The sequence below is a fragment of the Nematolebias whitei genome, chromosome 10 (assembly GCF_014905685.2).
Source record: "Nematolebias whitei isolate Nwh7 chromosome 10, NemWhi1, whole genome shotgun sequence".
Classification (NCBI taxonomy): Eukaryota; Metazoa; Chordata; class Actinopteri; order Cyprinodontiformes; family Rivulidae; genus Nematolebias; species Nematolebias whitei.
Window position 1 is genome coordinate 32,416,121 of NC_056507.1, and position 27,866 is coordinate 32,443,986.

General features: G+C 42.0%; 1 protein-coding gene across 1 annotated transcript in view; it reads left to right on the top strand.

Moving 5' to 3' along the window:
• reln (reelin) overlaps positions 1-27,866 on the top strand; it is a gene marked incomplete in the record, with an annotated part of 128,574 nt that overhangs the window by 94,245 nt on the left and 6,463 nt on the right. Inside the window, 50 exon segments of the mRNA XM_037683613.1 lie at positions 254-462; positions 702-830; positions 915-1,024; positions 1,517-1,583; positions 1,775-2,008; positions 2,459-2,620; positions 5,098-5,334; positions 5,544-5,736; positions 6,388-6,500; positions 7,616-7,753; positions 7,834-8,020; positions 9,386-9,591; positions 9,689-9,860; positions 10,099-10,305; positions 10,432-10,667; positions 10,778-10,935; positions 11,024-11,231; positions 11,398-11,474; positions 11,694-11,852; positions 11,946-12,140; positions 12,981-13,254; positions 13,350-13,490; positions 13,595-13,772; positions 13,861-13,945; positions 14,033-14,215; positions 14,375-14,543; positions 14,691-14,796; positions 14,886-15,112; positions 15,232-15,455; positions 17,100-17,250; positions 17,341-17,599; positions 17,692-17,941; positions 18,144-18,312; positions 18,494-18,634; positions 18,821-18,998; positions 19,640-19,833; positions 19,918-20,168; positions 20,258-20,412; positions 20,728-20,942; positions 21,627-21,804; positions 21,894-22,069; positions 22,155-22,261; positions 22,351-22,593; positions 22,681-22,856; positions 22,942-23,015; positions 23,107-23,268; positions 23,353-23,510; positions 23,615-23,834; positions 23,986-24,183; positions 24,898-24,996. Of these exon segments, the coding sequence (XP_037539541.1) occupies positions 254-462; positions 702-830; positions 915-1,024; positions 1,517-1,583; positions 1,775-2,008; positions 2,459-2,620; positions 5,098-5,334; positions 5,544-5,736; positions 6,388-6,500; positions 7,616-7,753; positions 7,834-8,020; positions 9,386-9,591; positions 9,689-9,860; positions 10,099-10,305; positions 10,432-10,667; positions 10,778-10,935; positions 11,024-11,231; positions 11,398-11,474; positions 11,694-11,852; positions 11,946-12,140; positions 12,981-13,254; positions 13,350-13,490; positions 13,595-13,772; positions 13,861-13,945; positions 14,033-14,215; positions 14,375-14,543; positions 14,691-14,796; positions 14,886-15,112; positions 15,232-15,455; positions 17,100-17,250; positions 17,341-17,599; positions 17,692-17,941; positions 18,144-18,312; positions 18,494-18,634; positions 18,821-18,998; positions 19,640-19,833; positions 19,918-20,168; positions 20,258-20,412; positions 20,728-20,942; positions 21,627-21,804; positions 21,894-22,069; positions 22,155-22,261; positions 22,351-22,593; positions 22,681-22,856; positions 22,942-23,015; positions 23,107-23,268; positions 23,353-23,510; positions 23,615-23,834; positions 23,986-24,183; positions 24,898-24,996 (8,738 nt within the window).

The window sequence follows — 27,866 nt, forward strand, 5'->3', positions numbered from 1 at the left end:
ATGGATGGATGGATGGATATATTACTACTTGTCCTAGTATTCCTACTTTGTGGTTTTTCACTTGTTGGGGGTATTCAGGTTACGGATCCCATGCCATAAATGAGGGACTACTGTAATTGATTTAACTAAACTTAAATTCTTTTAAATTGATTATTTCTGCCGTTATTACATTTTATAATCTAAAGAATTCGTTCACTGAATAATAACAGACTGAACCTCTCCTCTGTCTCGCTCTAACTTCATTCTTTCCCAGACTCCTGCCGTAGTGTCAGTTGCACTTCCAGCCGAGCTGCAAACGCCGGTCACCCAGTTTTGTTTGGAGCAGCAATCACATGGTGGCGCTGATCGTCACGTGTGGGCTGTGGATTACATGCAGCTGCTCCCTGTGCTGCCTGCCACCCACACGCATGTTGCACAGTTCTCCATCAACCTTGGCTGCGGCTCCTACCAGCCTGCCAACAGGTATGGCGCTTCATCACGATGGTCTGACATTAAAATAATAATAATACTTTATTTATGAAGCCCTTTAAAATAACCACAGCTGCCACAAAGTGCTGTACATATAAAATCAAGAACATTTAAACACATAAAACAGTTGTTAAAACATTAAGATAAAGTTTGAAGTTCACTTTAAACAGCTACAAGAAACATTAAAAAACCGAGATGCTTTAAATAAGATCTGCTTTGTTTCTTTCCGTTAGCGTAAGCCTGGAGTTTTCTTCCAACCTTGGTCGTTCCTGGTCTCTGCTCCACACCGAGTGCCTGCCGGAGCTCTGTGCCGGACCACACCTACCACACAGCACCATCTACTCCTCTGACAACTACAGCGGGTACAATTACCTGTTCACTTCCATACATGTGTATCACATTGTATAGTGTTTGGTTGTATTAACATGCTGTATTTGTCCCTTCAGATGGACCAGAATTTCTATTCCTCTTCCAAACGCTGCCCTCACAGAGACGACCCGGTTTCGCTGGAAGCAGTCTGGCACTGGAGCAGGCAACATGTGGGCCATAGATAATGGTGAGAGCTCCAGATGCACTTCCAATGGTTCCATGTTTGGATCGAGTCTTCATAGTTTTTCATTATAGGATCTAAAAATACTTTGTACATCAGAATACCTTGTAGAGCAGGGTCTACCATGGAGCAATCAAATGTGTATAAAATATGTTGAAATTATTAGATAGTTGTAGGGACATAAATGTCTTTATATTGTTTCTGCAAATATGACTGCTGGTTTAATAATGTTTTGGTCACTGTAAATAAAATAAAGCAACCAGGTGTACATAACCCTATGATATGAATGCACAGTACTGTATGTACTATACAAAGTGACATACTGTATGTCATAAAAACACCACTCCTGATACCTATATCCAGATGTTCCATTCAGTAGATCTCTATTATTTATCCTGACAAGACAACAAACTGTTCAGATCACAAGTACTTTATTAAACCTTAATGCACAAACATTTTTTTGTTGTAAATATCTTCAGTATCATTGTTTTGTTTCAGTGTACATTGGGCCGGCTTGCCTTCGGTTCTGCTCTGGAAGAGGACATTGTTCCCGCACAGGCTGCAAGTATGGATCTACTTTTTATTACTTTAAAACATTTTAAAGTGAGAGTTTTAATAACTAATGACCACCTATCAAAATTTATCAAATTGTATTATTTTTCTGATTTACTGGTGGATTTTCATTATCCCAGCCATTTTTCTTATTTATATACTTTCTTATCTTTTTAATCTCTCCTCTGCTTTTCCACCATGCAGATGTGACCCGGGCTTCAGCGGTCCAGCTTGTGAACTCGCATCTCAGACATTCCCAGCCTTCCTGTCGGAGGGTTTCTCTAGTCCACGTCTCTCCTCCTACCACAGCTTCTCTTCGCTTCGTGGGGCAGAAGTCAGCTTCGGCTGCGGCGTGCTTGCCAGCGGCAAGGCTCTGGTCTTTAACAGGGACAGCCGGAGACACTTGGTCACCGCTCCGTTAGACAGTTCACAGGCCAGGTAACTTTAGAGCTGCAACAGACTGGAGGAAAATGTCTAAACAACCTTTGGACATGAATTAATCATTACAGCATGACTGGTTTTGAAAATGTTCCAGCCATCCATTTATTATTTTACTTGTTTCCTTCTCATACTCTGTTCATATGCTCAGACATGTATTGTGTTCTTGGCAAGAGCTTCAGATGAGAGAATGTGTTAAAATGTGGGAGATTTAAAGCCATTAATGATATTAGCTCTGTGTTCTTCCCACTGCAGATATTTCTCTCTTTCATCCACCTTTTTGCAATGGTTGAGTGTCAGTTATTTACCATTTTAAAGCTGTTTTGCCTTCTCTACTTTTATATTTCCCACTCTTTTTTTTAACTTGTGACTTGACTAAACCACCTTTCCTTTCAGAATGTCCTTCCATTGCTCTTTTCCTAATTTATTTTTGGCTATGGTTTTCTGCAGGTACCTACAGTTCACTCTACGACTGGGAAGTCGTAGCATCCTGAGCTCGTGTCCTGCACCTGATCAGCCTGGAGAGGGCGTTCTGTTGCATTACTCTGCAGACAACGGCATCACCTGGACTCTGCTGCAGCACTACGCCTACCAAGGCTTCCACGAGCCAAGGTAACTTCTACACCCGGAGCATGTGTGCTTGTTGTCAGTACATGTGTCTTTATGTACACAGCCTTGTATAGTTATGAGCCTATGCAGACAGTGGCCCCACTGAGACAGTTAATGTGTGTAATAACAACAAAGTCAGTAATGCTCCACCGTGTTTGTCTCTGAGACCTTCATCGGTGTTAGAAAGTTTAACAGTAAGTGTCAGAGGCACTGATCAGGTGGAAGATGCATGTACACAATGATGCTGTACAAACACGTGAAACAAAAGTCAGTGTTGGTGCAAGACAAACCTTCTCTGAGGCGTAGGTGAAGAGGAAAAATAACAGCAACACAAGACGCTGTAGTGATGAGTTCTGGTTGTACTGCATTATGTCAGAGCCAGTTATAAATGTTTTTCAAATGTACTTTAATTACAAACAGCAGAATGTGTTTGTGTATGATTTCGGTCTAACTCAGACCTTGAGTCACTGTTCAGTCAGCCTGTGTGAATAACTGCTTGGTTTACACTGTATGTGCATAAATTGTGTGTTTTAGTGCTTCGATGCTTGTCTAATTGTTTATGTGAAACGTACTCTTCATGTCACACACTTTTTGAGATGTTACAAAAAGATGATGGATGTATATCATAATTAGGTTTTCTCATTGCTCCAGAATAAGAATTTGTGTTTTTGTGTTTCATTCATTTCTTAAACGTATTTGTAATTTTCAACGTCCATTCTTTGTCTCAGAACAAAATTCTCAATTTTCGTCTTTTTATCTAAACTGCATTCAGGGTTTGAAAACTTGAAACTAATTTAGGGTCTGAATCACTCGGGCTGGGCTGTGCCCTCTTTGAGGTATTGCTCATCAATTACCACCATCATCTTCCTCTTTTTAAGAATGTTATATTCAAAACAAGTGCTAATGACGTGCTGGCATAAGCACTCCCATCAAATTTAGCACGTGTGAGCAATTTGGCCTTTTGGAGTTAGATTGCTGTTTTCCTCACGGCACAATTTAATGACTTTCTGCCACAAACACAGCAGGCATAAAAGTGACAGAAAGAAATAAAAAAGTTCCCTGGCATCAAGCTGCTGTTCCTCATGGATGATGTGTAAGGTGCTACTCAAACTGCAAGAACATCTTGATGTAGGCCATAAGGAAAGAATTGTGTTCACACAACTAATAACTGTTAAAGGATCATTTTATGTGTCATAAACTGATACGTTTAGGGTAAAATGTAATTATTGAGGCTACAAATTTACAATGTCAGACTGTTACATGTCCTGACTTGTGGCTGTCCGCAGTGCAGGCCAAGTGCAATGCACAATGAGGATAAATGTTTTTTCCAGATTTAATAACTTTGATACATTAGTTGTGAGCTGTTGAAATGCTCCGTAAACATTTGGAATTTTCAGTATAAACAATAAAACAAAGAAAATGTACATTTTTGTATATGTACGTTAGGGAGTATTTTCAGCATTATCAGACAAACTGTAACGATTGCGCCTATACACAGATATAAGAACCAATGAGAACAGAGATCAAGACTCACAATGAATTTACAGTGTTTATTTACGAGTGATAAATAATGCAGTAAACCAGGGAGGGGACTGGAGCCCTGCAGAGCAAAGGGGTGAGTAGAAATATTGTAGTCAAGGGTGATAATGTTATTGCTGAGCTTCCTTACAATGGAGGTCGGGGTCAGGCGTGGGGAAGGCTGATCCAAATTGTTCCAGGTTGAAGGAGGTGTACGTCTGGACGATGCAGGCATTAAGCAAATGTTAGGAAGGTGTGGCGGCATCTGATGAGGCACAGAGGAGCTCGAGGTCCACAGAGGTGGATTCAGGAAACAGGGGGAAATCAAGGGTAACTTACTGGAGGCACGGAGGGAAATAAAATCATTATTACTTGGTTTTAGACACGAGTAAAAGGCTAGAACAAGACTACCATTTGTAGGCGATGCTCCAGCATTGACTGAATGTCTTCTGCAGCCTTTTATGCTCCTCATGCTCATCAAGTCGATGATCCACAGGTGCAGCTGATTAGAGTCTGGCTGAGCAGAACTCCCACACAAACATCTCATTTCTTGAAGAGATGTTGAATTATAATTGTTGATAAGGCAGATTTTCCTTTAAACTAAAGCATAAAAGCTCTTGAAATAAGATATAAAGGCGTTGTATAAGTACAGTCCATTTACCATTTAAATGTTGACAAACTGTCAGTAAAGAAGAAATGCTGTTAGCCGGCAGCACAGTTTGAGGTGCATATCACATTTATAAAGACTTTGTGACTTTAACATGTGGTCACTTCTGATGTTTGTGGTTTACTTTGTTTTCATGGTAACAAATTCACACAGCCGTGTAGTAAATCAGGCCCTTGGTCTGGTTTGTTGGTGCCTTTCGTCAGAGATTAACCAAAGTTTGCACATCATGTCACAATTTTTATTCTGTATAATTTCATATCCCTGCTTATTTGAATGATTTTTATCTCTCAATCAGGATTGTGTCAGTTGAACTCCCATCGGGCGCTCGTAAGTTTGGCGTTCAGTTCCGCTGGTGGCAGCCATACCACTCTGGACGCAGTCACGACGTGTGGGCTTTGGATGAAATCAGCATGACCTCTGTGCTCTTCAACACCATAAGTCTTGACTTTAGTAATGTTCTGGATGTCACTCAGAGTCTTGGGTTCTTTCTCGGACATGTTCAGCCTTACTGCCAACATGACTGGACCCTCAGGTAACCAGTGCTCATACACAACCTATGTTGTTCACATCGTTTGGAATTAGCATTGTGACTTGAATAATTTCAATAAAAGTTTTGAATTTTGTGAAACCAACGTTGGCATAAAAACACAGGAAGTTAAAAGTTTGTGTATATGATAGCTTTATCAATGTTTCCTACATCTGACACAGTGTGATACCTTCCCTTTGTCCATGTTAAACCAGTTTCTCTGGCGAGCCCAGTCCTGGCTCTAGTATCCGTTACGTTGAGACTCAGTCGATGCAGATCGGAGCGTCCTACAGTCTGCAGTTCTCTCTCGTCATGGGCTGTGGCCGTGAGCCCTCCCCTCACATTGACACTCAAGTCCGTCTGGAGTTCTCCACTAATCACGGGCTCACCTGGCACCTGGTCAAAGAGGTAAATGTTGTTTTACATGATCTTCATTTGTGACTAAATCTTTTAGTAGTTATCCTGCAGAGAGACACGGAACCACATCATTTATTCATAATCATGAATATTAATTTACCCATTACAGCCTCTGTGATAATATGTAAATAATGTGCCTAAATGTGGTAAATTGTTTCAAATGACAAATCATTTCAATTAGTTTTAATTACTTTGCTATCAGCAAATGTGTGGATGTACTTGAATCAGCAGGCCGATTATCTTTTTATGATTTGGCTAAAATTTTCTATAATCATAGCAAGCTCATGAATATTTAGCAGGCACCAAAGATTTGTCAAATTGTTTTATTACTTTTGGAGCTCAATAGGCCATAATGACTCCTCCATCAGTGAATTTTCTCTAATTCCCCCTTGGTCATAAAAAAAGCAGTCATCTGGCCAGTGTAGCTCTCTAAACGTTTAGAGTTAATCCTTGTTGATTTTTCTGTTTTCAAGGTCAGAAATATTGAAATACTGCAACTGTTGTTTCAATGTGAACATGTTTACTGTTTAATGAAGACTTTTCTGTGCTAACTGTGAGAAAGTAGTTTTCAGGAATGTGCTTTTAGCCAGTAATAGAAAAGCCTTATCACAAAGAAAGGGATGTTTTTTTATTTATTTCCAGGCTTGTCTTCCTGGCATGCCCAGCTGCTCTGAGTTTACAGCTCCCAGCGTCTACCACCCATCAGAGTTCAAAGACTGGAGACGTGTTACTCTGTCTTTGCCTCAGAAGACATGGTGAGTAGCAAACGTTAGAGAAGAGAAGATGCCAAAGTTGCCCTTTGGTATCAAATCTTCCCTGATCCTAGCATTTCACTGATTAACAAGGAAAGGTTTGCTTGTAATGCAGTTCGGTCCATCACATAAAAGCAAACGCAGAGACTTTAATAAAACATGTTTTTTGTTGTTTGGTATTTTGCAGGGGGTGTTAGTGGTAAATGTATTTGTCAGTACTCATGGTGGTACTGACACGAGGCATTTCATTTGGCTTACAAGTTTCTTTTGGACAAAACATTATTAGATTGAATAAATAGTTAATGCATTTTTAACATCTGTAATAATTAATCTGTCCCCATGTAGCCAACAATATAGATTAATATAATCTTACAGCCTCGACCCATACATAGATCATCTGAAATAATCACATAAACCTTTAACACTGGGACCTCCAAACACATTTCATTCTACCACCCCAGCTCCTAAATAAAGGTGGTTCAATTTCCTGGAGAGTACAGTGACAGGTCGGGAAGGGGGTCATGGCCTTTGATGACAATAAAACAGTCAAGACCACGTTAAATAATCACTGTCGCCTGATTTGTGTCACCAAAATAAAACCAGGGGACCTCAGTGGTGTATATTTTTTATTATACACAACTTTTTGTTAGCTTCTGCTGCTATTCATCATTTCTGTGCTGTTGCTAACAGCAGCCACCATCAAATTGTGTCCAATATTGCACAATATTTGCATCTTTGACATTTTTGACTCAATTCAACTACATTTCACATTTAATAGACAATCTTGAAACAAACTATGAAACTGCAGCAGGATGATTTACTGGAAAATCTAGCATAAATTACTCACAAAACATGCATGTTAGGCTGCCTTGACGCCCAGGCTTCCCTTGCAAAAGACATCTGTGATCTCAATGGGATTTTCCTGGTTAAATAAAGGTTAATAAAATAAAATAATAAAACTTTATTCATCAGAGTTTATCTTTTGAATTTTTATCAAGAATGAACTTGGTTTTTAAGCTTCCAAGGTGCTGCCGTTGTTCTTATCTTTGATGTTTTAAAGTTGTAACTTATTTAACTTTTTTTTTTGGAGTTAAACTGTGTCTTTCTTTTGTGCTCAGGTCCAGTGCAACCCGTTTCCGATGGATCCAGAGCTACTATGGAGAGCAGGACGAGTGGGCGTTGGACGACATCTACATCGGTCAGCAGTGTCCCAACATGTGTCATGGACACGGCTGGTGTGACCACGGTCACTGCAGGTCACTTCTTCCACCTGGACTCATGTTTCTGACGTACAGTTTGAATAAGTAAGTGAATCTAAGCCTTGTTTTTCTTACAGGTGTGATGATGGGTTCTCTGGTCCAGACTGCCAGCCATCCTCCCCTCTCTTGTCTGGCGTGCTCTCAGACTTTGAGTCCCAGGATGCACTGCTGGCCACATGGCAGGAGGTGATTGGTGGAGAGGTGGTTGCCCCTGATATGGGCTGTGGCGTCGTCTCATCTGGATCATCCCTGTACTTCAGCAAGGTAGAGGAAATATCAAATGAAAGTAGCACTCCTTGGCAAAATGCATTTCCCTTGCCGTCTTGCCTGCCCAAGCTTCAAACAAAGAGCTCATGAGATCTGTTAATGTTGCATGTGAGGAATAGCACTTTGATAACAGTTACTGTTTTAAATGTGCTATATAAATAAATGTGACTTGACTTGACTACCTGTTAGCTAACGCCACGCCAACACTTATATCACAATGCCTAACACTGATTGAGTTAAAATCATTTTCATGTTTGTTATGGTCACTTAGCTGTAGTTATCTGGAAGTGGCATAACTCAACACTTGGTCAGTTGCAGATGTGTATTCAGTGATTACCTTCTAAGAGTTTCAGTAAACGTTTTAGATATTCTTAGAGATGTTTTGCTAACTGACAGAGTTGACTACCAATAGTGACTGCCAAAGTTTTAAACAAAGCTCTCATGCAATCTGTTTTCACTTGAAGCCACCCCCACAGCAAATTTTAACTCAATACCTGTACAATTTATTGCGGTGTAACAACTTCTGCGTTGGTCTGGGTTGATTTGCTGTGGTGGCCATCTTGAATCAGGTTGACTCCACAAATTGAAGAGTTGTAGAGGTACATCCACTGTTTACTTCATGAGAGTTTCTTTAAAAAAATCTTTAGTTCTCGGGATATTTTGCTAACAGACGGACAAATGGTCACACGTACACACTAGTAATTACACAACCGCCCATCTTTCATGACTGCAGGGTATAAATACCCTTTGTCAAAAAATAAATAAATGAAATGTTCACTTGCAATTGAATTATTGTGTTAAATTCAGTAAGCAGTTGAGAAAAAAAGTTTGACCTAAAAGAAAAAAAGGCATGCAAAGCTTGTCATTGTCCGTGTATATTTTGGCATACATTTGTACTCAAATCAACCATGTGGTTAATTTGTGTTTTTAAAGCAAACAGTTTGAGAAGATTGTGCAGACTTGGCTGAGGTAGGCGTTTGATTACAGTCTAGTGTCTGCTGCCAAAACCTGCTGCCCTTTGAACTCCGAATCAGCTCTTCCCTGAAAGTGCAGTTCATTATCACTCTATGTTCATTTGTGTGATTGGAATAGGGAGGAGCAAAAACCTTGAAGCAGCTGCACATCTGTGGTCACATTTTGTTGCAGCATTCAAGTTAATACTCACAGCTGCTACTACCTCTCGGTAGAGAAACAAACTATCCTTATTCAAAGTTTGTTTAATTCAATGAGTTTCCATTTAAAAAATATCTGAAATAAAAATAAAAAACAGAATGCATGTAATCCTTTGTCACAGGATAGTAACAAGCTTTTCATTGATGGTCCCAGACTTCATACTATATAAATGTGTGTGTGTATTATTAGGCTGGACTGAGGCAGCTTGTGAGCTGGGACCTGGACACTGAATGGGCGGAGTTTGTCCAGTTCTACCTGCGTGTGGGAGGAGACTGGTCAGATTGTAACCAGGCAGACAGCAGAGAGGAGGGAGTTCTGCTGCAGTACAGTAATGATGGAGGCATCAGCTGGGGTCTCATAGCTGAGATGTACTTCACAGACTTTACCAAACCTCGGTAAGAAACTCCTGTAATAGGAAAATATCTATGGTAAATGAACATTTTAGGAGTGCAAGATCTGATTTGTATGGTTTTCCTTTAATTGCTTTTACAGCTTTGTCCATTATGAGCTCCCCTTGGCCTCCAAAACCCCCTCCACAAGGTTTCGTTGGTGGCAGCCTCTTCACTCCGGAGAAGGCTATGACCAGTGGGCAATTGATGATGTCATAATTTTATCAGAGAGAGAGAAACACATTATTCCCATGGCCAGTCCAACTCTACCACAGGTCAGTTTGCGGAAGTGCTTTCTTTTCTACAACTTGTGATTTGTGTTGTAGGTTTGGCTTTTCCATGACACCATTTCATTCGCTGTAATAGAAAATGTCAGCCAGACTATGATAGGATAGCTAAATCCTAAACCCCCTCCTTAAATGCATCCATTTATTATGAGTTTGATCCACTTCTGCTGACATTCATACATATCGCCACAAAACACGACAATAAACTGCTGTTTTGTCCGTACAGAATTTTTATGAGAAGCCAGCGTTCGACTATCCTCTGAATCAGATGAGTGTTTGGTTGATGCTGGGTAATGAGGGCATGGAGAGGGACAACAACAACAGTTTCTGTGCGCCGACACCTTCTGCGATGGTGTTTGGACGTTCTGATGGAGACAGGGTCGCTGTGACCAGGGACCTGGCCCTTCGTTCGGGTTACACCCTTCAGTTTAAGGTAGGTGGGAATTTCTGAAAATAAAGAATGTATAAAGCCGCTTAATACCAAACTGAATTAAAAAAAATCTAAATACATTTTTAATACATCATCTTCATTGGTTTATGGCCCTTTCCATTCTGCCAGCTAAACATTGGCTGTGAATCAGAATTCAGCACGTCCGCCCCAGTCCTGCTGCAGTACTCACATGATGCTGGTCGCACCTGGGCCCTGGTCAGAGAGGGCTGTTACCCAGGAACCCCTGGGGCAGGGATCTGTGAGGGCAGCGGCCGTGAGCTCAGGGAACCCACTGTCTATAACACAGGGGACTATGAACAGTGGACAAGGGTCACTGTGGTCATCCCTCGTCATGTTGCAGCCAGGTATCTATGGTAACAAGCATGTAATTGCATCTGAACATGTGCATTACTTTATATAGCACAAGTGAAATGATTCACGTTATTGTTAAATATCTTTCCTTTTCACTTCCCAGTAAAACCAGGTTCCGTTGGTTCCAGGAGAGCAGCATGTACCGAGATGCACCACCATTTGCTTTGGATGGGGTCTACATCTCTGAGCCTTGTCCGAACCACTGTGGGGGGCATGGTGATTGTATCTCTGGAGTCTGCTTCTGTGATATGGGGTACACAGGTAGTGTAATGAACAGCCAATGAAGTAAAACTGATGTTAAAAAAAACATTTATATGTAACTCTATAAATCTTCCTTTATGTTATACAGTGGAGCAAGATAGTTGTGTCCCGTCCACAGCCAGTCCTACAGAGCTGACTGAGGGCTTTGAAGGGAAGCTTAGTCCACTCTGGCAGAGCATCAGTGGGGGACAGATTGGAGGAGGTTGTGGCATCATTGGTGAGGGCAAAGCTCTGTACTTCAGTAGCCCTGGACGGAGAGAAGCTCGAACTGTGCCGTTAGACACAACTAACACCCGGTGAGAGGAATACTCAAAAAATGTAACATATTTAAGCATTGTGGTGAAATGTCAGGTCTCTCTTGTAAATGAGTCCCCAAGGCTCAATGGGACTAACATGTATGAATAAAGGTTGAATGAAAATTGTTGCATCTGAAAGCCAATTTTTACAACTGTTTGTACACAGGTTGGCTCAATTCTACATCCGGATTGGCAGCAAGAGTTTGGGACCCACCTGCACTAGGCCTCGCTCGCGCAACGAAGGTAATTTTTAAACCAAACTGTGTTGAAGCAAACTGCTGGATCCATGTTGGTGTCACTGAAGAGTTTGTTTAGCGTCAAAGACCTGACCAGCTTATAGCCATGTTTGGCTGTTAGTTCTTTATTTGCTCATACTTTAGTAGAGATTGGATTTTTTTTTTCTTTTTGTATAAACAGTATTCTCCCAGTCACCTAAAGAAGACACTTTTTGTGCGTCTACAGGTGTCCTTGTCCAATTTTCAACAAACAACGGTGTTCGGTGGCAGTTCCTGAGGGAGCTGGACTTTAGTTCCTTCTTGGAGCCTCAGGTGGTGACCATCGAGCTGCCACCTCCAGCGAAAACTCCCTACACCGTTTTTCGATGGTGGCAGCCACAACAAGGTTAGTGAACTCCTACCAAAAACACACAGTATGATAAAAACTTCACTATTATGCATCAATTTTGACAGATTTTTTTCTTCCTCTACCTTGTAGGGAAACACTCTGCCCAGTGGGCTCTGGATGATGTCCTGATTGGCATGAATGACAGCTCCAGAACAGGTTTCCATGACAAATTTGATGGCACGACCCCTCTGAGACACAACTGGTACCGTATTCAGGGCGGAGAGGTGACCGTGGACTGTTTGTCTTTGGATACAGCACTTACCTTCAACTCTGAGGCTATTGATAGTAAGTGAAAGAAAACTTTCTCACTGAAGCTGCTGTGACTACAGGGTAGCACAATGGTGTATGACCCCCCCTTAATGTATTTGTGTATTCGTTTTTTGTCTTTGAACAATTTGAAAAGCACAATTTTTAAAGGACCTGGTATGATAAAAAGGACTTAACATAAATCAAAATGGAAAGTTTCTCACAGCTTGCGTTTTATACCAGTGTTATACAAATCATGAAACTCTGAAATAATGTGAATATACTGCTTTTAAATGCATACATATAGGCTCAAGCACATGTAATATACCATGAAAGTACTTTATATTCAGTCAAAATGTTTACACAAACCACACAAGTGGTTGTACAGAAACATCACAGCCCCACAGTGTTAACCACAAGCTGTAACTGAATCTCCAATTTACTGTGCTGCCATGAGTCTTGCATTATTAATGAGAGCAAATCTGAGTGAACATCCTGCCTTTTATTTATGCTCGCATCAAGCTGTGAGTGGATTAACTTTGTGCTAATAGTACATCACAAAGGGGCCATTCCTTAAGTGTGCACAGCATGAACGATTTGGCAGCACATCTGTAAACAAGAGGACTCCTGCGTGTAAACATGAAGGGCAGGCTCATTGGTTCACACTGAAACGTGATTATTAGACACAGAACTCAGTAGGATATTTTACTTTGAAGGGCATGTGTTTAAGAATGCATTATGAATACAGTAGAAAATGGCTGGGTTTAGCTGTAAATCCAATCATTTTATTCTTGGTTTTGATTGATTCAATAATGTGCTCTTTCTGCTTTGTTAGGTTGTAGTGAATGTGAAAAATGTTGTCTGTGACTGTGCTTGCAGAGAAGCCAAGGTATGCAGAAAGCTGGGACTTTGAGGTGACAGGTTCATCATTCCTGCAGTTTGAGCTGAGTATGGGCTGCAGTAAGTCCACCTCCTTCTCCCACGGAGTGCGACTGGAGTACTCTACAGACTGTGGCCGTCACTGGTCTCTCATCACCCCGGAGTGCGTGCCCCCAGCCATCGGCTGTGCCGGTTACACCCAGAGCTCCATCTATACATCGACCCAGTACAAACACTGGAGGAGGATCACTGTCTACCTGCCCAGCGCTGCTAAGTTTGTGCCTTTGTCCTTAGAAAAAATAGATTCATCTATAAATGTATACATTTTAAATGGTACTGTTCTTAATGATGTGATGTTGAATCCTTTAGTTCCCCAAGAACACGGTTCCGTTGGATTCAGACCCACTTCACCCCTGGGGCGGAAGGTTGGGCTCTGGATAATGTGTTACTCGCTCCTGGTTGCCCATGGATGTGCTCTGGACATGGTCTGTGTGACAATGGACGCTGTGTGTATGTAAAAACTGTTCAATTTAAGCCTTGGTTCATTTTTTCCAAAATCCTTTAGGTTCAAGTAACTGTTTTTCACCTGTGCATTTACTTTTGTTCTTCCCCAGCTGTGATAAGGGTTATGGAGGGGCACACTGCGTACCTCTGGCCCCACTGCCATCAGTACTGAGAGAAGACTTCAATGAGAACCTACAGCAGGAAACCTGGCCAGAGGTGTACGGAGCAGAGAGGGGAACTCTGAGTGGAGAACCTCTCAAATTCGGCGCTGCTCTTATTTTCAAAGGGGTGGGGGTCCTAAACTCAAGCAGAGACCCGTGACAATGGAAGTTACACAGCTAAATCACAAGAACTGATTCATTCTTTGTGTTTGCAGGATGGTCTGCGTATGATTGTGTCGAGGGATCTGGACTGCACAAACACGCTCTACATCCAGTTCTTTTTTAAATTCATCACTAAAGGTACTTGACGTTAGTCCTCTTTGGTTTAGCTGTGTGTGTTGTATCTTTCTCCTCACAGTCTGGTGTAACAGTTCTCCCTGTTTCTAGGTGTCCCAGAGCGCTCCCACTCGGTGCTGCTGCAGTACTCTGTGAATGGAGGGATCAGCTGGCTACTGCTGGATGAGTTTTACTTCCCAACTTCCACAGACACCCTGTTCCTTCACCTGCCGCTGCCCGCCAGCGCTCAGACCAACGCCACCCGTTTCAGACTCTGGCAGCCTTACAACAGCGGTGAGTGGACACTTGAGGAGAAAATTTGAAAAAAGTTTTTTTTCTCCACTTCTTACCAATAAAATATGTTCTTGCACGTTTGTTGTCCTGCAGTCTCAACCACTTTAGACCCGACTCCTTTTTTATATGTAAATGTATCAACAATATTTGGTGCTCTAGGTAAAAAAGAGGAGGTGTGGGTGATAGACGATCTCATCATCGATGGTAGCTCTTTACACAAACCTCCCGTGGTGATTGACACGTTTGAGGAAGGTCCCAACGAGCCAAACTGGCTCTTCTATCCTGGTGGAAACATTGGACTCTACTGTCCCTACCAGAAGACTGGCTTGTAAGAAAAACCCTACCTGCAAAAAACTATTACACTGCTGTGACTGTGTTTCTGTCATAATCCACAAACTTACTGAGGATCAAATCTAAAAAAAAGAAGATATTTATAATGTGTGTGTGTGTGTGTGTGTGTGTGTGGCTGATGCAGAGAGGAGGACGAGTCAGCGATGGTGTTTGTCTCCAGTGAGCTTGGGGAGCACTCCATCACCACCAGGGACGTTGACGTAAATGAGAACACCATCATCCAGTTTGAGGTACACGGGGAACATTTTGAAGCAACCATCTTATTCAACACAAAGACGGGCTTTAATTCCATTTTTATTGTGTATATTTGCGTCTTAAGCTCAATGTGGGCTGCACAGCTGAAAGCTCCTCTGCCCACCCAGTGCGACTCGAGTTTTCACGGGACTTCGGTGCCACATGGCACCTTTTGGTACCCCTGTGTGCTGGCGGTCCTCAGCCCTCGTCACTTTGCTCCACAGAGCTTCACCCTGCCAGCATCTATTTCCCTGGTACCACGCAGGGCTGGAGGAGGGAGGTTATTCACTTTGGAAAGCTTCGCCTGTGTGGGTAAGGAGCACGTTCTGTACCACTGCTACACAAATAAAATAAACTTTAAACATCTGTTTTAATACCTTAACATGTTTCTATTAATATTTATTTTATTGGCTTTTTTTACTTAAACACAGATCAATAAGGTTCCGTTGGTATCAAGGTTTTTTTCCAGCTGGTTCCAATCCTCCAACATGGGCACTAGATAACGTGTATATCGGCCCACAGTGTCAGGACATGTGTAATGGTCATGGGGCCTGTGTGGGAGGATCTCACTGTGTGTGTGACCCTGGATACTCTGGACCTGACTGCTCTTTGCCCGACACCCCCAATCCTGACTTCCTCAAGGAGGACTTTGAAGGTACAAAGGGAATGAATCTCTTTATGTGAACATTGTGGAGTTCGTGTTGCAAGGCCTTTGCAGCAAAATTATTGTTTTTAATATTTTAAATGCTAAGCTAGTTCAGCACGTTTTAAATTAGCTAGATTTTTTTTCTATTTTTAGACTTATCTCATTTCATATTTGACTGCTCTACAAATTATGCAGTTGCTGCTATGTATTCTCTCATGATCCATAGTTCAGAGATGAAGAACACAACTGCAGAACCATAATGGAGATGGGCAGGTGGTGTTTCATAACTCTGATTGGCTAAAACTAAAACAAGCCAAAAATAAATAAAATTAGATAAAATACTGTCAGAGTCAGAGAGTCAGAGTTACTTTATTGTCATACACATCTCATGTGGTACATGTGGTGGAATGAGATTGTGTACACAAGGTCCCAGTTACATCCAACAATAAAATATAAAAGAAAAACAGTAATAAGATCTAAGATATGAACTAAGAAAAACATCAGCTAAATATACACTAAGCACTAATAGCATAAAAACATTACGTCGAACAGCAGCACGAACATGAGTCTGTGTGAGCAGATGATCACGAATGAACACAGCAACATGAAACAGATCAGCAGCAACATGAAACAGATCAGCAGCAACATGAAACAGATCAGCAGCAACATGATTTGATTTTTCACAGTGATTATTCTGGTTAGAGATTCATGAGTCTAACAGCCTCAGGGTAGAAGCTGTTCCTCAGTCTAGTGGTTCTACACTTAATGCTCCTTAACTTCCTTCCTGAGGGGAGCGGGGCAAAAAGTGTGTGTGCTGGGTGAGTGGGGTCCTTCATGATGCAGGTGGCCCTCTTCCTGCATCTGGAGGTGTAGATGTCTGTGATGGTGGGGAGACTGACTCCAACATCTTCTGTGCAGCCTTCACCACTCTCTGTAAAGCTTTTCTTTCTGCAGCTGTGCAGCCTCCATGCCACAGTCTACACAGAAATAAAAGAAAGAATGGCCAAAAAATAATGCGAAAACAGCTAAAACATAGTATTGAGTATTCACTGAGGGAGTAAATGAAAAAGGTGCGGTGCAGGTCAGCTGATTTCAGACAGAAAACTGCTGGGATAGAAAAAGTGAAAAGGATGATTCTCTAACAAGAAAGTTTGTTAAAAGAAAGGTGTTCAAGAAACAGAATCTATTAGATCATAAAACAGAGCAGCTGTGGCTGAGTGGTTAGAGCAGTCGTCCTCCAGTGCGAGAGTTGAGGGTTTCATTCCACCAGCAGTCACATGCCGAAGTGTCCCTGGGCAAGACACTGAACCCCTCACTGCCTCTGATGTGTGTCCCATCAGTGTATGAATGTGATAAAGAACTGATTAGACTTTGTAGAGATCTAGTTTAATGCTGTATGAATGGGTAAATGAGGCACAGATTGTGTTGTAAAGAGCTTTGAGTATCTCAATTAGAAAGGTGCTGTAGAGACCATTTACTTTTTACCATAATAGGCACAAATAAACAGCATGAACACAAATGAAACCAAATATAACAAAAATCAAAAATCATGGCAGCGTCTACTGTATTCTTTTGATGTTAGTTATTTTACTGTGTATATACGAGACATGCTGAAGCTACATGATTGATTGTATGTGTGCATTGTGTCTTAAGGTGGAGTTGTGGATGCTGAGCGTTTCACTCTCGTAAGTGGAGGTAAACCATCCAGGAAATGTGGTATCATGTCAAGTGGAAACCATTTGTTCTTCAGTGAAGATGGTCTACGCATGCTGGTCACCAACGATATGGACCTTTCCAATGCCAGGTGCACCATTACCAACCAAATAAACACATATTTTAACTCGGTTCCTGTTTATATTGGAAACACTGTTGAAATGTTGGCTCGTCCCTGCAGGTTTGTTCAGTTCTTCCTGCGTCTCGGCTGTGGGAAAGCGGCCCCAGACCCTCGTTCCCAGCCTGTTCTGTTGCAGTTCTCAGTGGATGGAGGTCTCACCTGGGGTCTCCTTCAAGAGTTTCTCTTCAGTAACAACAGTAATCAGGCACGTCTGGTGGCCCTGGAGATCCCACTGCGTGCCCGTACTCCGTCTACTCGCTTGCGCTGGTGGCAACCTTCAGAAAATGGACACTTTTACAGCCCCTGGGTCATAGATCAGGTGCATTATTAAATGATCTGCCATCCACTGACTGGCCTTTGTTCACCCCAGTTACACATTTTGTTGAGTCAAATCTTTATCGTGTTTCTTAGGTGGTTGTGGGGGGCAGTGCCAGTGGTTGGGGACCACTGGAAGACGATTTCTCCTCAATTGACGGCCGCTCGTGGCTCCTCCACCCGGGAGGGACCCGAATGCCCGTTTGTGGCTCTGATGGACCAGCTTTTGCGTTCATAGAGAAGTCCAACACACGCTATGCTGTTACCACTGACATCAGTTTGGGTCAAGATGCATTTATTCAGTTTGATTTTTCTGCATCCTGCTCTGTCACAAACTCCTGCTACTGTAAGTGATGAGAACGACTAGTGAATACATTGTCTTTTCAGTTATGTTAACACTTTCATGATAAAATAATGTGATGCTACAGAACATTGTTTGGTAAGAAATGTACAAATCAGTCAATGTTTCATGGCGTTTCCCTTTTAAACAGTAAGATATAATAATGAAACACAGATGTTTAAAGACATCTGTTGATGTTTCTGTGCAGCTGTGGAGTTGGAGTATTCACTGGATCTGGGTTTGACCTGGCAGCCTGTGGTCAGAGACTGCCTGCCAACCAGCCCCGACTGCTCTTCTTACACTCTGCAGCGGATTCTTGTTTCAGACACATATAACAAGTGGGGCCGTGTCACTTTGCCCATCCCGTCATATGCCAGGTCAGCAATGTCCTGTTCTTTTTTCTCCAAAATATTAACTGCAGTTGATATCTGTGTTTAAATGTAATATAAACTGATTGTTATAGACCAGAACAATTCACATTTCCAGATAAGCTTATATCTCAGTTTAATTCTTTGTCATGTTTTAACTGTGACATTTATCTTGGATTTATGCGTTTAGATCTCCTGCCACAAGGTTCCGCTGGTTCCAGCAGGCCCCGTTTGACAAGCAGCAGACATGGGCTCTGGATAACCTCTACATTGGAGATGGCTGCCCTGATATGTGCTCTGGACATGGGCGCTGCCAACAGAGCTCCTGTGTGTAAGTAACAAAAATAAACTCTTGCAGCTGACTTACATGTCAGCAGACAGTATTAAACGATATAGATATGCAATATTATTTTTACTTCGCATTTTGTTTACAGGGCCTAGTAGTCATGTCAAGCAGCTTGTAGCATCTTTAAATCATTTGAATTTGGTTCTTTGTTTAAATGTGCTCCCTCACCAGGTGTGATCCAGAGTGGGGTGGAGAGTACTGCGATGAGCCTGTGGTTCCTCTGCCCTCCCAGCTGAAGGACAGCTTTAGTCGAGCCCCCTCCCTCAGTCACTGGCACATCCTGACAGGAGGGAAGCTTAGCACCGTGTGTGGCGCTGTGGCCTCTGGAGCTGCGCTGCATTTCAGCGGGGTTCGTCTTCATGCATTTTTATTGTTTTAATATAGGTTTTTTGTTACTGTTTCAATATATGTTATATATAATATAACTCTCTCTCTCTCTATATATGTATATATATATATATATATATATATATATATATATATATATATATACACACACACACACACATATGTCTCTCTTGAAAATGAGACCAACTTGTATAAATTAAGGTTGAATGAATGAATGAATTTGTCTTTGCCCCTACTTTTGTTTTTTCATTACAAATTTATAAAGCTGTAAACTAATTCTCAGGGTAGTTTTCCCTCATTCTTTCTCAGTTTGTTTCATTTTTTGTTAATTTTCTGATTTAAATATGAACTAAAAATGTAATTTCTGAAATTAAGTCTAAAAAAATTCCAACATTTAGTTTTTATTAGAATCAACGTATGATGGAGACATTCAACAATTGCACAGGACAGGAAGAGTGTTGGAAAATGTATCTTTGAGTTTCAGTCTTTAAACAAACGTTCACTAAGTACACATAGGCAAGCCTTTATGTTTAGCTGTAGTTGTCCCAGGACATAGCTTTTTTTTTTTTTTTTTTTTTGTCCCAGGACATCTCAGTGCAGTCTTATTAGTTTGCCTTTCAAGTTGAATTTGTTTGTGCACAGTCTTGCAGTCGTCAGCTGGTCACAGTGGACCTGAACCTGACCAACGCAGAGTTCATCCAGTTCTACTTCATGTATGGCTGCATGGTCTCACCAAGTAACCGCAACCAGGGGGTCCTTCTAGAGTACAGCTTGAATGGGGGAATCAACTGGCACTTACTGACTGAGATCTTCTATGATCTGTACACCAAACCTGGGTAAACTATTCTCCTGCATCCACTCAGTGGTGGCACATAAGAAGTTACCACAGGATGAACAGAATCCACTTTGTGTCTTTGCAGATTTGTGAATGTGTTGCTGCCCCCTGCTGCACGACAGGAAGGCGTTCGAGTGCGTTGGTGGCAGCCACAGCACGATGGTGCAGACCACAGCGACTGGGCTCTTGATAATGTTCTCATTGCGGGCTCAGAAACCCGGGCGCAGATCTCTGACACATTTGGAGGGGTGGCGTTGCCTAGTCACGAGAGATCTCCAGCTGATGAGACCTCAGGAAGGATTGAGTCCCTGAACGAGGAAGAAGAAACACCAATAGGTGTCGCATTGCCACTGCCTTTTATTAAATAGAATGATTTCATACTTTAGATTCTTCACGTTTGTTTATTTTACTTTCTTTCCTCACAGCGAACGACCACTGGTTGTTCTCGGAGGATTGTTCAGTGCAGCGTTTCTGCAGCTCCCCTGATGGTGTGATGGTGTGTGGAAACGCTGATGGGAGAGAGGTGTACGCCGTCACTCAGGATATTGTTCCAGGCAAAGGCTGGGTCATGCAGTTCAAGGTTATTATTAAGTGCTAATTCACTTATTTATCATTTATAAAAAATAGATTGTAAAATTACATTACGTTTATTGATCCTTTTTGATTTTACATGGATTTTGATTTGAAGGGCACATTTGTATAAGTTGTTTTTTCGGCTGCTGCTTTTCTTCAGGAGTCCCTACAGCCAGCAAACTCGCATAAAACATTTGACAATTTTTTTATGCCTGATGCCACCCGGGCTCAAATCTGCAGCCTCATGATTACAGGACCACAGAAGTGACCACCCAGCTCCCACAGCCTCCTATAATTTACAAGTCATTTTGTCTTTTTCCAGATTGCTGTCGGATGCAACGTCCCAGACCGTCCTGCAGACCGGCAGGTTCATGTTCAGTATTCAGTTGATTTTGGGGTCACTTGGAAATACTTGGTTCCTCAGTGCTTGCCTGCTGACCCCCGCTGTGGTGGTCAAGTCTCTCAGCCATCAGTGTTTTTCCCAGCTGACAGCTGGAAGAGGGCGGTGTATTCACTACCCGACAGCATGGCTGACACGTAAGTTGGTATAAATCAACCTCTGCAGATATCCTGATGCATGCTCAATAATCCAGGTAGAAAAATCTGACAAAGTTAAGTCAGGCCCTCTGGACGGATTTGTTGAAACATTTCGTCTTTTATCCAAAAGACTTCTTCAGTCTAAGGAGATGCACTAAACTCTGTCTCATAAACAGCACCTTCTCGTAGTGGATCAACCAGTTTGTTGTTGACATCCAGAACTAGCTGTTCACATGATAAATAAGCACCATCAATCTAACAGTTGGTTGATGGCCGCTTGTTATTCACAGGGTGCTGAATGATACTAGCAATAACATCATTGTAAGAGGGGGACAGTTGAACACAGAGACCTCCATCCCTGTTTAATGATAGACAGGTTCTCTTCACAAAGAAAGCCTCCTTCACTCCTCTCTCAAACGATGTCAACAACAAACTGGTTGATCCACTATGAGGAGGGGCTATTTATAAGACTGAGCTTATTACAGCTCCAACCAACGAAGTCTTGGATAAAAGATGAAACCTTTCAACTGTTTTTATGTTTTGTTTTTTTTATCCGTCCACTGGACCTGACTTAACTTTGTTAGACAACCTCTACAAACTTTTGACAAATAATTCTTAAAATATTGTTAACAGGTTTATAATTTATGCATGTTACTTGACTAATTTCGTCTGTCTTGTCCCCAGTGCGGTGCGGTTCCGGTTCTTCCAGCAGCACTCAGACATCCAATGGGGTGTGGAGAACTTGTACATTGGGCCAGCCTGCGACAATCACTGTGGAGGACACGGAGACTGTTTGGACCAGCGCTGCATCTGTGATCCAGGGTTCACTGGACCAAACTGTTATGCCAGTGCTACTCTGAAGGTAGCTTTCTGCATATGAATCCAGTAAGGGACCACCTTGGTGTTTTGAGATGGTCTATATATTAAAAAAAATGTTTTGTAAATTTAAAGGCAACTCTGAAAGAGCGTTTTGACTGGGAGGGGGCAGCAGGCTCTCAGTGGCAGGTGCTGGATGGGGGTAAACCCTGTACGGACTGCGGTGTCCTGGTGGAGGGCACAGCCTTGTATTTTGGAGGAGCTGATGCCAGGCAGGCTGTCACTGCTGATCTGGACCTCCGGGGTGCAAAGTTAGTTCCTAACTTCCGTCGCTCGCAGTGAGCTAATAGTTCAGACTCTTTAATCAGATCATGAAATGGATGTTTCTCTCAACAGGTTTGTGGAGTACTGGGCCAGGATTGGAAGTGAGGATAACATGACCATGTGTCACCGGCCGACTTGTCGTAAAGAGGGGGTGCTGCTGGACTACTCCATTGATGGAGGTAAAGAAAAGGCATATGTGCCACATTACATTGTGTTTTCATTCCATCATCTTCTTATTTTGTTAATTGTGTCATTTTTTGGAACACAGGTGTGTCCTGGACACTACTGCATGAGATGGACTATCTGAAGTATGTATCAGTGAGGAGGGACTACATTGTTCTGCCAGAGGGAGCACTAACAAACGCCACACGCCTGCGATGGTGGCAGCCTTTCACAGTTTCATCAGGCCTAGCCTCCCCAAGCCTGGAAAGAGCTCAGTGGGCCATAGATAACATCTTGGTGGGAGGGTCAGACATCAACCCATCCACCCTGCTTGACACGTTTGATGACGGTAAGTTTGTGGATGTATTCAAACAGACAACATTCAGATATTGAATCACTCTGGCTGATCACACTGATCTCCTCTTCCATCCACCAGAGAGTGTTTCCCACGAGGAAAGCTGGAGTTTCTATCCTAACGCTGTGCGAACAGCAGGCTTCTGTGGAAATCCTTCATTCCACCTGTACTGGCCAAACAAGAACCACGACAGGACGCACAACATCCTCGCCACTCGAGAGCTTATAGTGCAGCCTGGATATATTTTACAGTTCAAGGTAAAGAACGGACCCATTCTTATGATGACATTGGTCCATTTTCTTCTGTACCTTTAGGGACTTCACTTTTTTTCTTCTGGTACAGATTGTTGTTGGTTGTGAAGCAGACACATGTGAAGACCATCATTCTGTCCTGCTGCAGTACAGGAAGGATGCAAGGTAAGGAAAAAACAGGGGATGTTAACTGCAACAAATTCTATGTTGGAGCATCTTTTAGAAATTTTTTCCCACTGATTGTTTCTCCCTTCAGGTCTGACTCCTGGCAGCTGGTACAGTCTGAGTGCCTCCCCTCTTCCGTTAACAATGTGGGCTGCTCACCCTTCCAGTTCCACGAATCCACAGTCTACAGTCCAGTTAATAGCTCAACGTGGACCAGGGTCACTGTCCAGTTGCCAGACCACGTCTCATCAGGGTATTTGAGCATTTATCTGAGGGATGTATTTAAACCTTTATGTTTCAGCTAAGTAAGCATTTTGGAATATGTTGCGTGCTTCAGGGCTACCCAGTTCCGCTGGATTCAGAAGGAGGGCACAGGAGAGAGGCACAGTTGGGGGGTTGACCATGTTTACATTGGTGAGATGTGCCCAGGGCTCTGCAGTGGCCATGGGTACTGCACGAGTGGAGTGGTCTGCATCTGTGACGAAGGATACCACGGTGGGCCACACAGTATAACCCCTGAAGAGACGTCTCTTTGCCCACAGAGCATGAACATGTTTCTATATCACCATTCTTCTGCTTCTTTCCTCGGACATGAACAGGCGATGACTGTTCCCTATCGAGCACCGACCTGCCCAGCTCCATCAAGGACAACTTCGAGTCCAGTGACGTGTCTCAGGAGAGCTGGCAGCTCATCCAGGGTGGAGAAGTGGGCAGCGGCTGTGGGCAGCTGTCACCACATGCTCACGGAGACTCGCTCTACTTCAATGGCTGTAAAATGAGACAGGCAGTTACCAAACCGCTGGACCTCACTAGAGCCAGGTACAGGTAAAAATGTAGAAACTAAATACTGTGCATCAGATGCTACCACTGTACCTGGATATTTTTAGTGAGCTCCACATCACTATTTGTATCATGTGCACTTTTTAAAATTTAATCCCGTCTTTTCATCTGGTTCCCTGTTTTATTCCAGTAAGATCATGTTTGTGCTGCAGATCGGCAGCGCAGCTCAAACAGACAGCTGTAACATAGCTCTGGATCAAGCAGACACAGTGGACCGGGCCGTACTGCTACAATACAGCGTCAACAACGGAATCAGCTGGCACGTCATCGCCCAGCACCAACCCAAAGACTTCATAAAGGCCCAGAGAGTTTCCTACAACATTCCTCTGTAAGGACTAGTGATAAACACCTCGCACACAAGCACCTTAAACTGAACTTTATTCTATTGAGATTTCTTTCAAAACATACATATTTCAGCTCTTTTGAAAGTGGGGCTCTGGAAAATTATTCTAATGATCAGTTTGATTATTTATTTTCGACTGGACTGATGAGCTAAACATGATCTGATCAGAATAAACTTATATTTCTTCAAACTGAATGTTTGAAAATAATTTACAAAGATACTGATTGTTCACGAGCTTTTCATAGAACCTCACTTCAAAAAAGCTGAACTTCCACTTTAAGACTATAAAAGTTAATGTGATATTTGTAAATGTTACATAAATGTTATCTAGTAATAAAAGGCCAGTTTTTTGTCTTTTGAAAACTTTTACCAATTACCCATATAATTAATATCAATAATAAATAATAAATATTTCATGATTCTTTTTGTGCCTTAATTCAGATTTCTTCAATTAAGAAAAAAATGTACTCAGTAAACCATGTTTTAATGATAAATAAAGCTACTATAGAGATATTTTACATTTTGGATGAGCAGATTTGCTTTTATTAGTCTTTTACTCATTCTGAATAATTGTTAAATTATTTATAAGAAGATGACCTCATTAAAAGTTGGAACAGTGATTAAACCCGTGGTGACCGTCATGAGGCTACTTCAAAATGTCTAAAATCTTACTGCACAATGTCTCTACAATCTCCCCAGTGAGGCGAGGGTTAATGGGGTAATGCTGCGATGGTGGCAGCCAAGACATGATGGCGCAGGACATGACCAGTGGGCGTTGGACCATGTGGAAGTAGTTCTGTGAGTACCCAATTCCCAACCCAGCTGTTGGGCCCCCCTCTACAAACTGGCCCCAACAGAGCTAGCCCTGTCTCTACCTCTGCCTGACCTGAGTACTAATGGTTCCTTCACTCCACCCTGGCTCAGTGACACTGACTGAACATCGGAGGAGTGTTTGGTTTTAAGTGCTTATTCTGGAGTAAAACGTCCTCCATGGTGGTTTGCTGGAAATGGGGCTGTTTGCTGACAGATGTTTTTATTTACAGCAGATCAACTCTTGCTGTCAGATCATGATATTTTCAGTGTTTTTGTAGGTTCATTTTATTTAATTTGTCAGGAATTGATTTAATCGTTTAAAATATATCAATTATGCCCTGAGGCTGATTTAGTCACTGGGTATGTTTACATGGACATAAGTAACCGAATCAAATGGCCGGTCGGAATAAAAGTGTGTCATGTAAACGCTCCGTTCGGGTTATTTTTTGTGTATTCGGCGCGATCCATTATAATTTCTGATCAGAACGAAACGGGTGGTTTACGCCGATCTGAAACCCGATCGGTGCGCATGTAAACGCTTGATCTGTTCGTTTTTATCTGATCGTGAAAAACTGACCTGACTGCGCATGTGCGACTTTGCCATTTCCGCCTGGCTAACGCTAATAATATTAGCATGTCAGGGAAGTAAAACTGGTCGGTGAGCGACACAACATTTCTACTAGAAACTTTTAAAGAGCTCAAAATGATTTCTATCACCTGTAGCTCAGTCAGGGAGTGCAGTAACGTCTCCAACATCATTCAAACCTGTCGCGGGTCCATTTTGGGTGCTCAGGTTTGTTTACGTTCACCCGGAAGTAGAACTTCTTCTTCGGTGGTTTTTTTAAGGAGAGTTTACCACACTGCGCATGTCAGTACTTCTGTTCAGAACAAAGCCCGCTGCATGTAAACGCTCATCATGAACAGATTGTGCCCATGTAAACAACACATTTGAATTATTCAAACAGAACACATTTCAATCCGGTCAGAGAATTCTGCGCATGTAAACATAGCTAGTGACAATTGAAATAACGCTTGTCCACATCAATTTTCTGTTGTTGTAACTTATTAATTCATTCCACTGTTTTGGTACTTTCATTTGGACACACACCTTTCAAATGGTAAATGGACTGTACTTATATACTGTAGCTCGATCCTTTCCATCTTATTAAGATACTCAAAGGGCTTTACAACACAATCTGTACCCGCATTTACCCATTCATACTGCACTCTACTAGATCTCTACAAAGATTAGTCAGAGCTTTATCACATTCATACACCAATGGGCCACACATCGGAGGTAATGAGGTGTTCAGTGTCTTGCCCAGGGAGACTTCAGCATGTGACTACTGGTGAAATCGAACCCCCAACTCTCCAATTGGAGGACGACTGCTCTAACCACTCAGCCACAGCTGCTCTATTTACTACACTGCCTGGCCAAAAAAAAAGTCGCCACCATAAAAAAGGTCACACTAATATTTTGTTGGACCTCCTTTAGCTTTGATTGCATCATGCATTCACTGTGTCATTGTTTCAATAAACTGCTTCTGCAATGTCACAAGATCTATTTCCATCCAGTGCTGCAATAATTTTTCACCAAGATCTTACATTGATGACTAGACACTAGGCATGATGGGTGCATCACTTCACCTGCCTCTCTTCTTACCCTGATGCCTCCATCACTCTGGAACAGGATAAATCTGGACTCATCAGACCACATGACCTTCTTCCATTGCTCCAGAGTCCAATCTTTATGCTCCCTAGCAAATTGGAGCCTTTTTTTTTTTCCAGTTAGCCTCACTGGTTAGTGGTTTTCTTGAGGCTACACAGCTGTTCAGTCCCAATCCCTTGAGTTCCCTTCACATTGTGCGTGTGGAAATGTTCTTACGTTCACTATTAAACACAGCCCTGAGTGCTACTGTTGTTTTTCTATGATTTTATTTCACCAAATGTTTAAGTGATCGCCGATCACGATCATTCAGGATTTTTTTCCGGTCACATTTCTTCCTCAAAGACGATGGGTCCCCACTATCCTTCCAGTTTTTAATAATGCGTTGGACAGTTCTTAACCCAATTTTAGTCATTTCTTCAATCTCCTTAGATGTTTTCTCTGCTTGATGCCAATGATTTGACCCTTCTCAAACAGACTGACATCTTTTCTACAACCACGCGATGTGTCTTTCAACATGGTTGTTTAAGAAACGAGAAGCAGCTCATTGCACCAGTTGGGGTTAAATAACTTGTTGCAGCTGAAAGATAATCACCCATGCAGTAATTATCCAATAGGAGGCTCGTACCTATTTGCTTAGTTAAATCAAAGTGGCAACTTTTTTTTTGGCCAGGCAGTTGTATTATGCCCTATTACTTTCAATATTTATTTCACTTAGTTGTGTGATGAATATTGTATTTTTTTTACATATAATTCAGTTCAACAAGTTCCTGTAGGATCAATAAAGTTCTATTTTTTCTTATCTTACCTTATTAGGAAATGAGGCTCATATTGGCAGTAATAACTGGGATTGGGACCCTCCTGTGAGATGTTACACACCAAGTAGGATGTCTTGAGATTGTTACAAGAAATCAGATAAATAGGAAAATGATTGCTGATGACATTAAGATAACTGTTACCAGTGATGAAATCAGTGGTCGAAAATAGAAATGAACAGAGCGCAGTGAAATCACGTCAAAGTGAAAATAATTGTAATTTTATTATACCTTTATGTTGCCCTTTTCTTTGCATCTCTAAACACAGAGGGTAAATAAAGGTAGTGATTTGTCACTTTATTCCAGCAGCTGATTGAAATAGTAAACTTTAGAACTTGTTTTGTTCAAGTATCATATAAGTTTTTGCTTCAAAA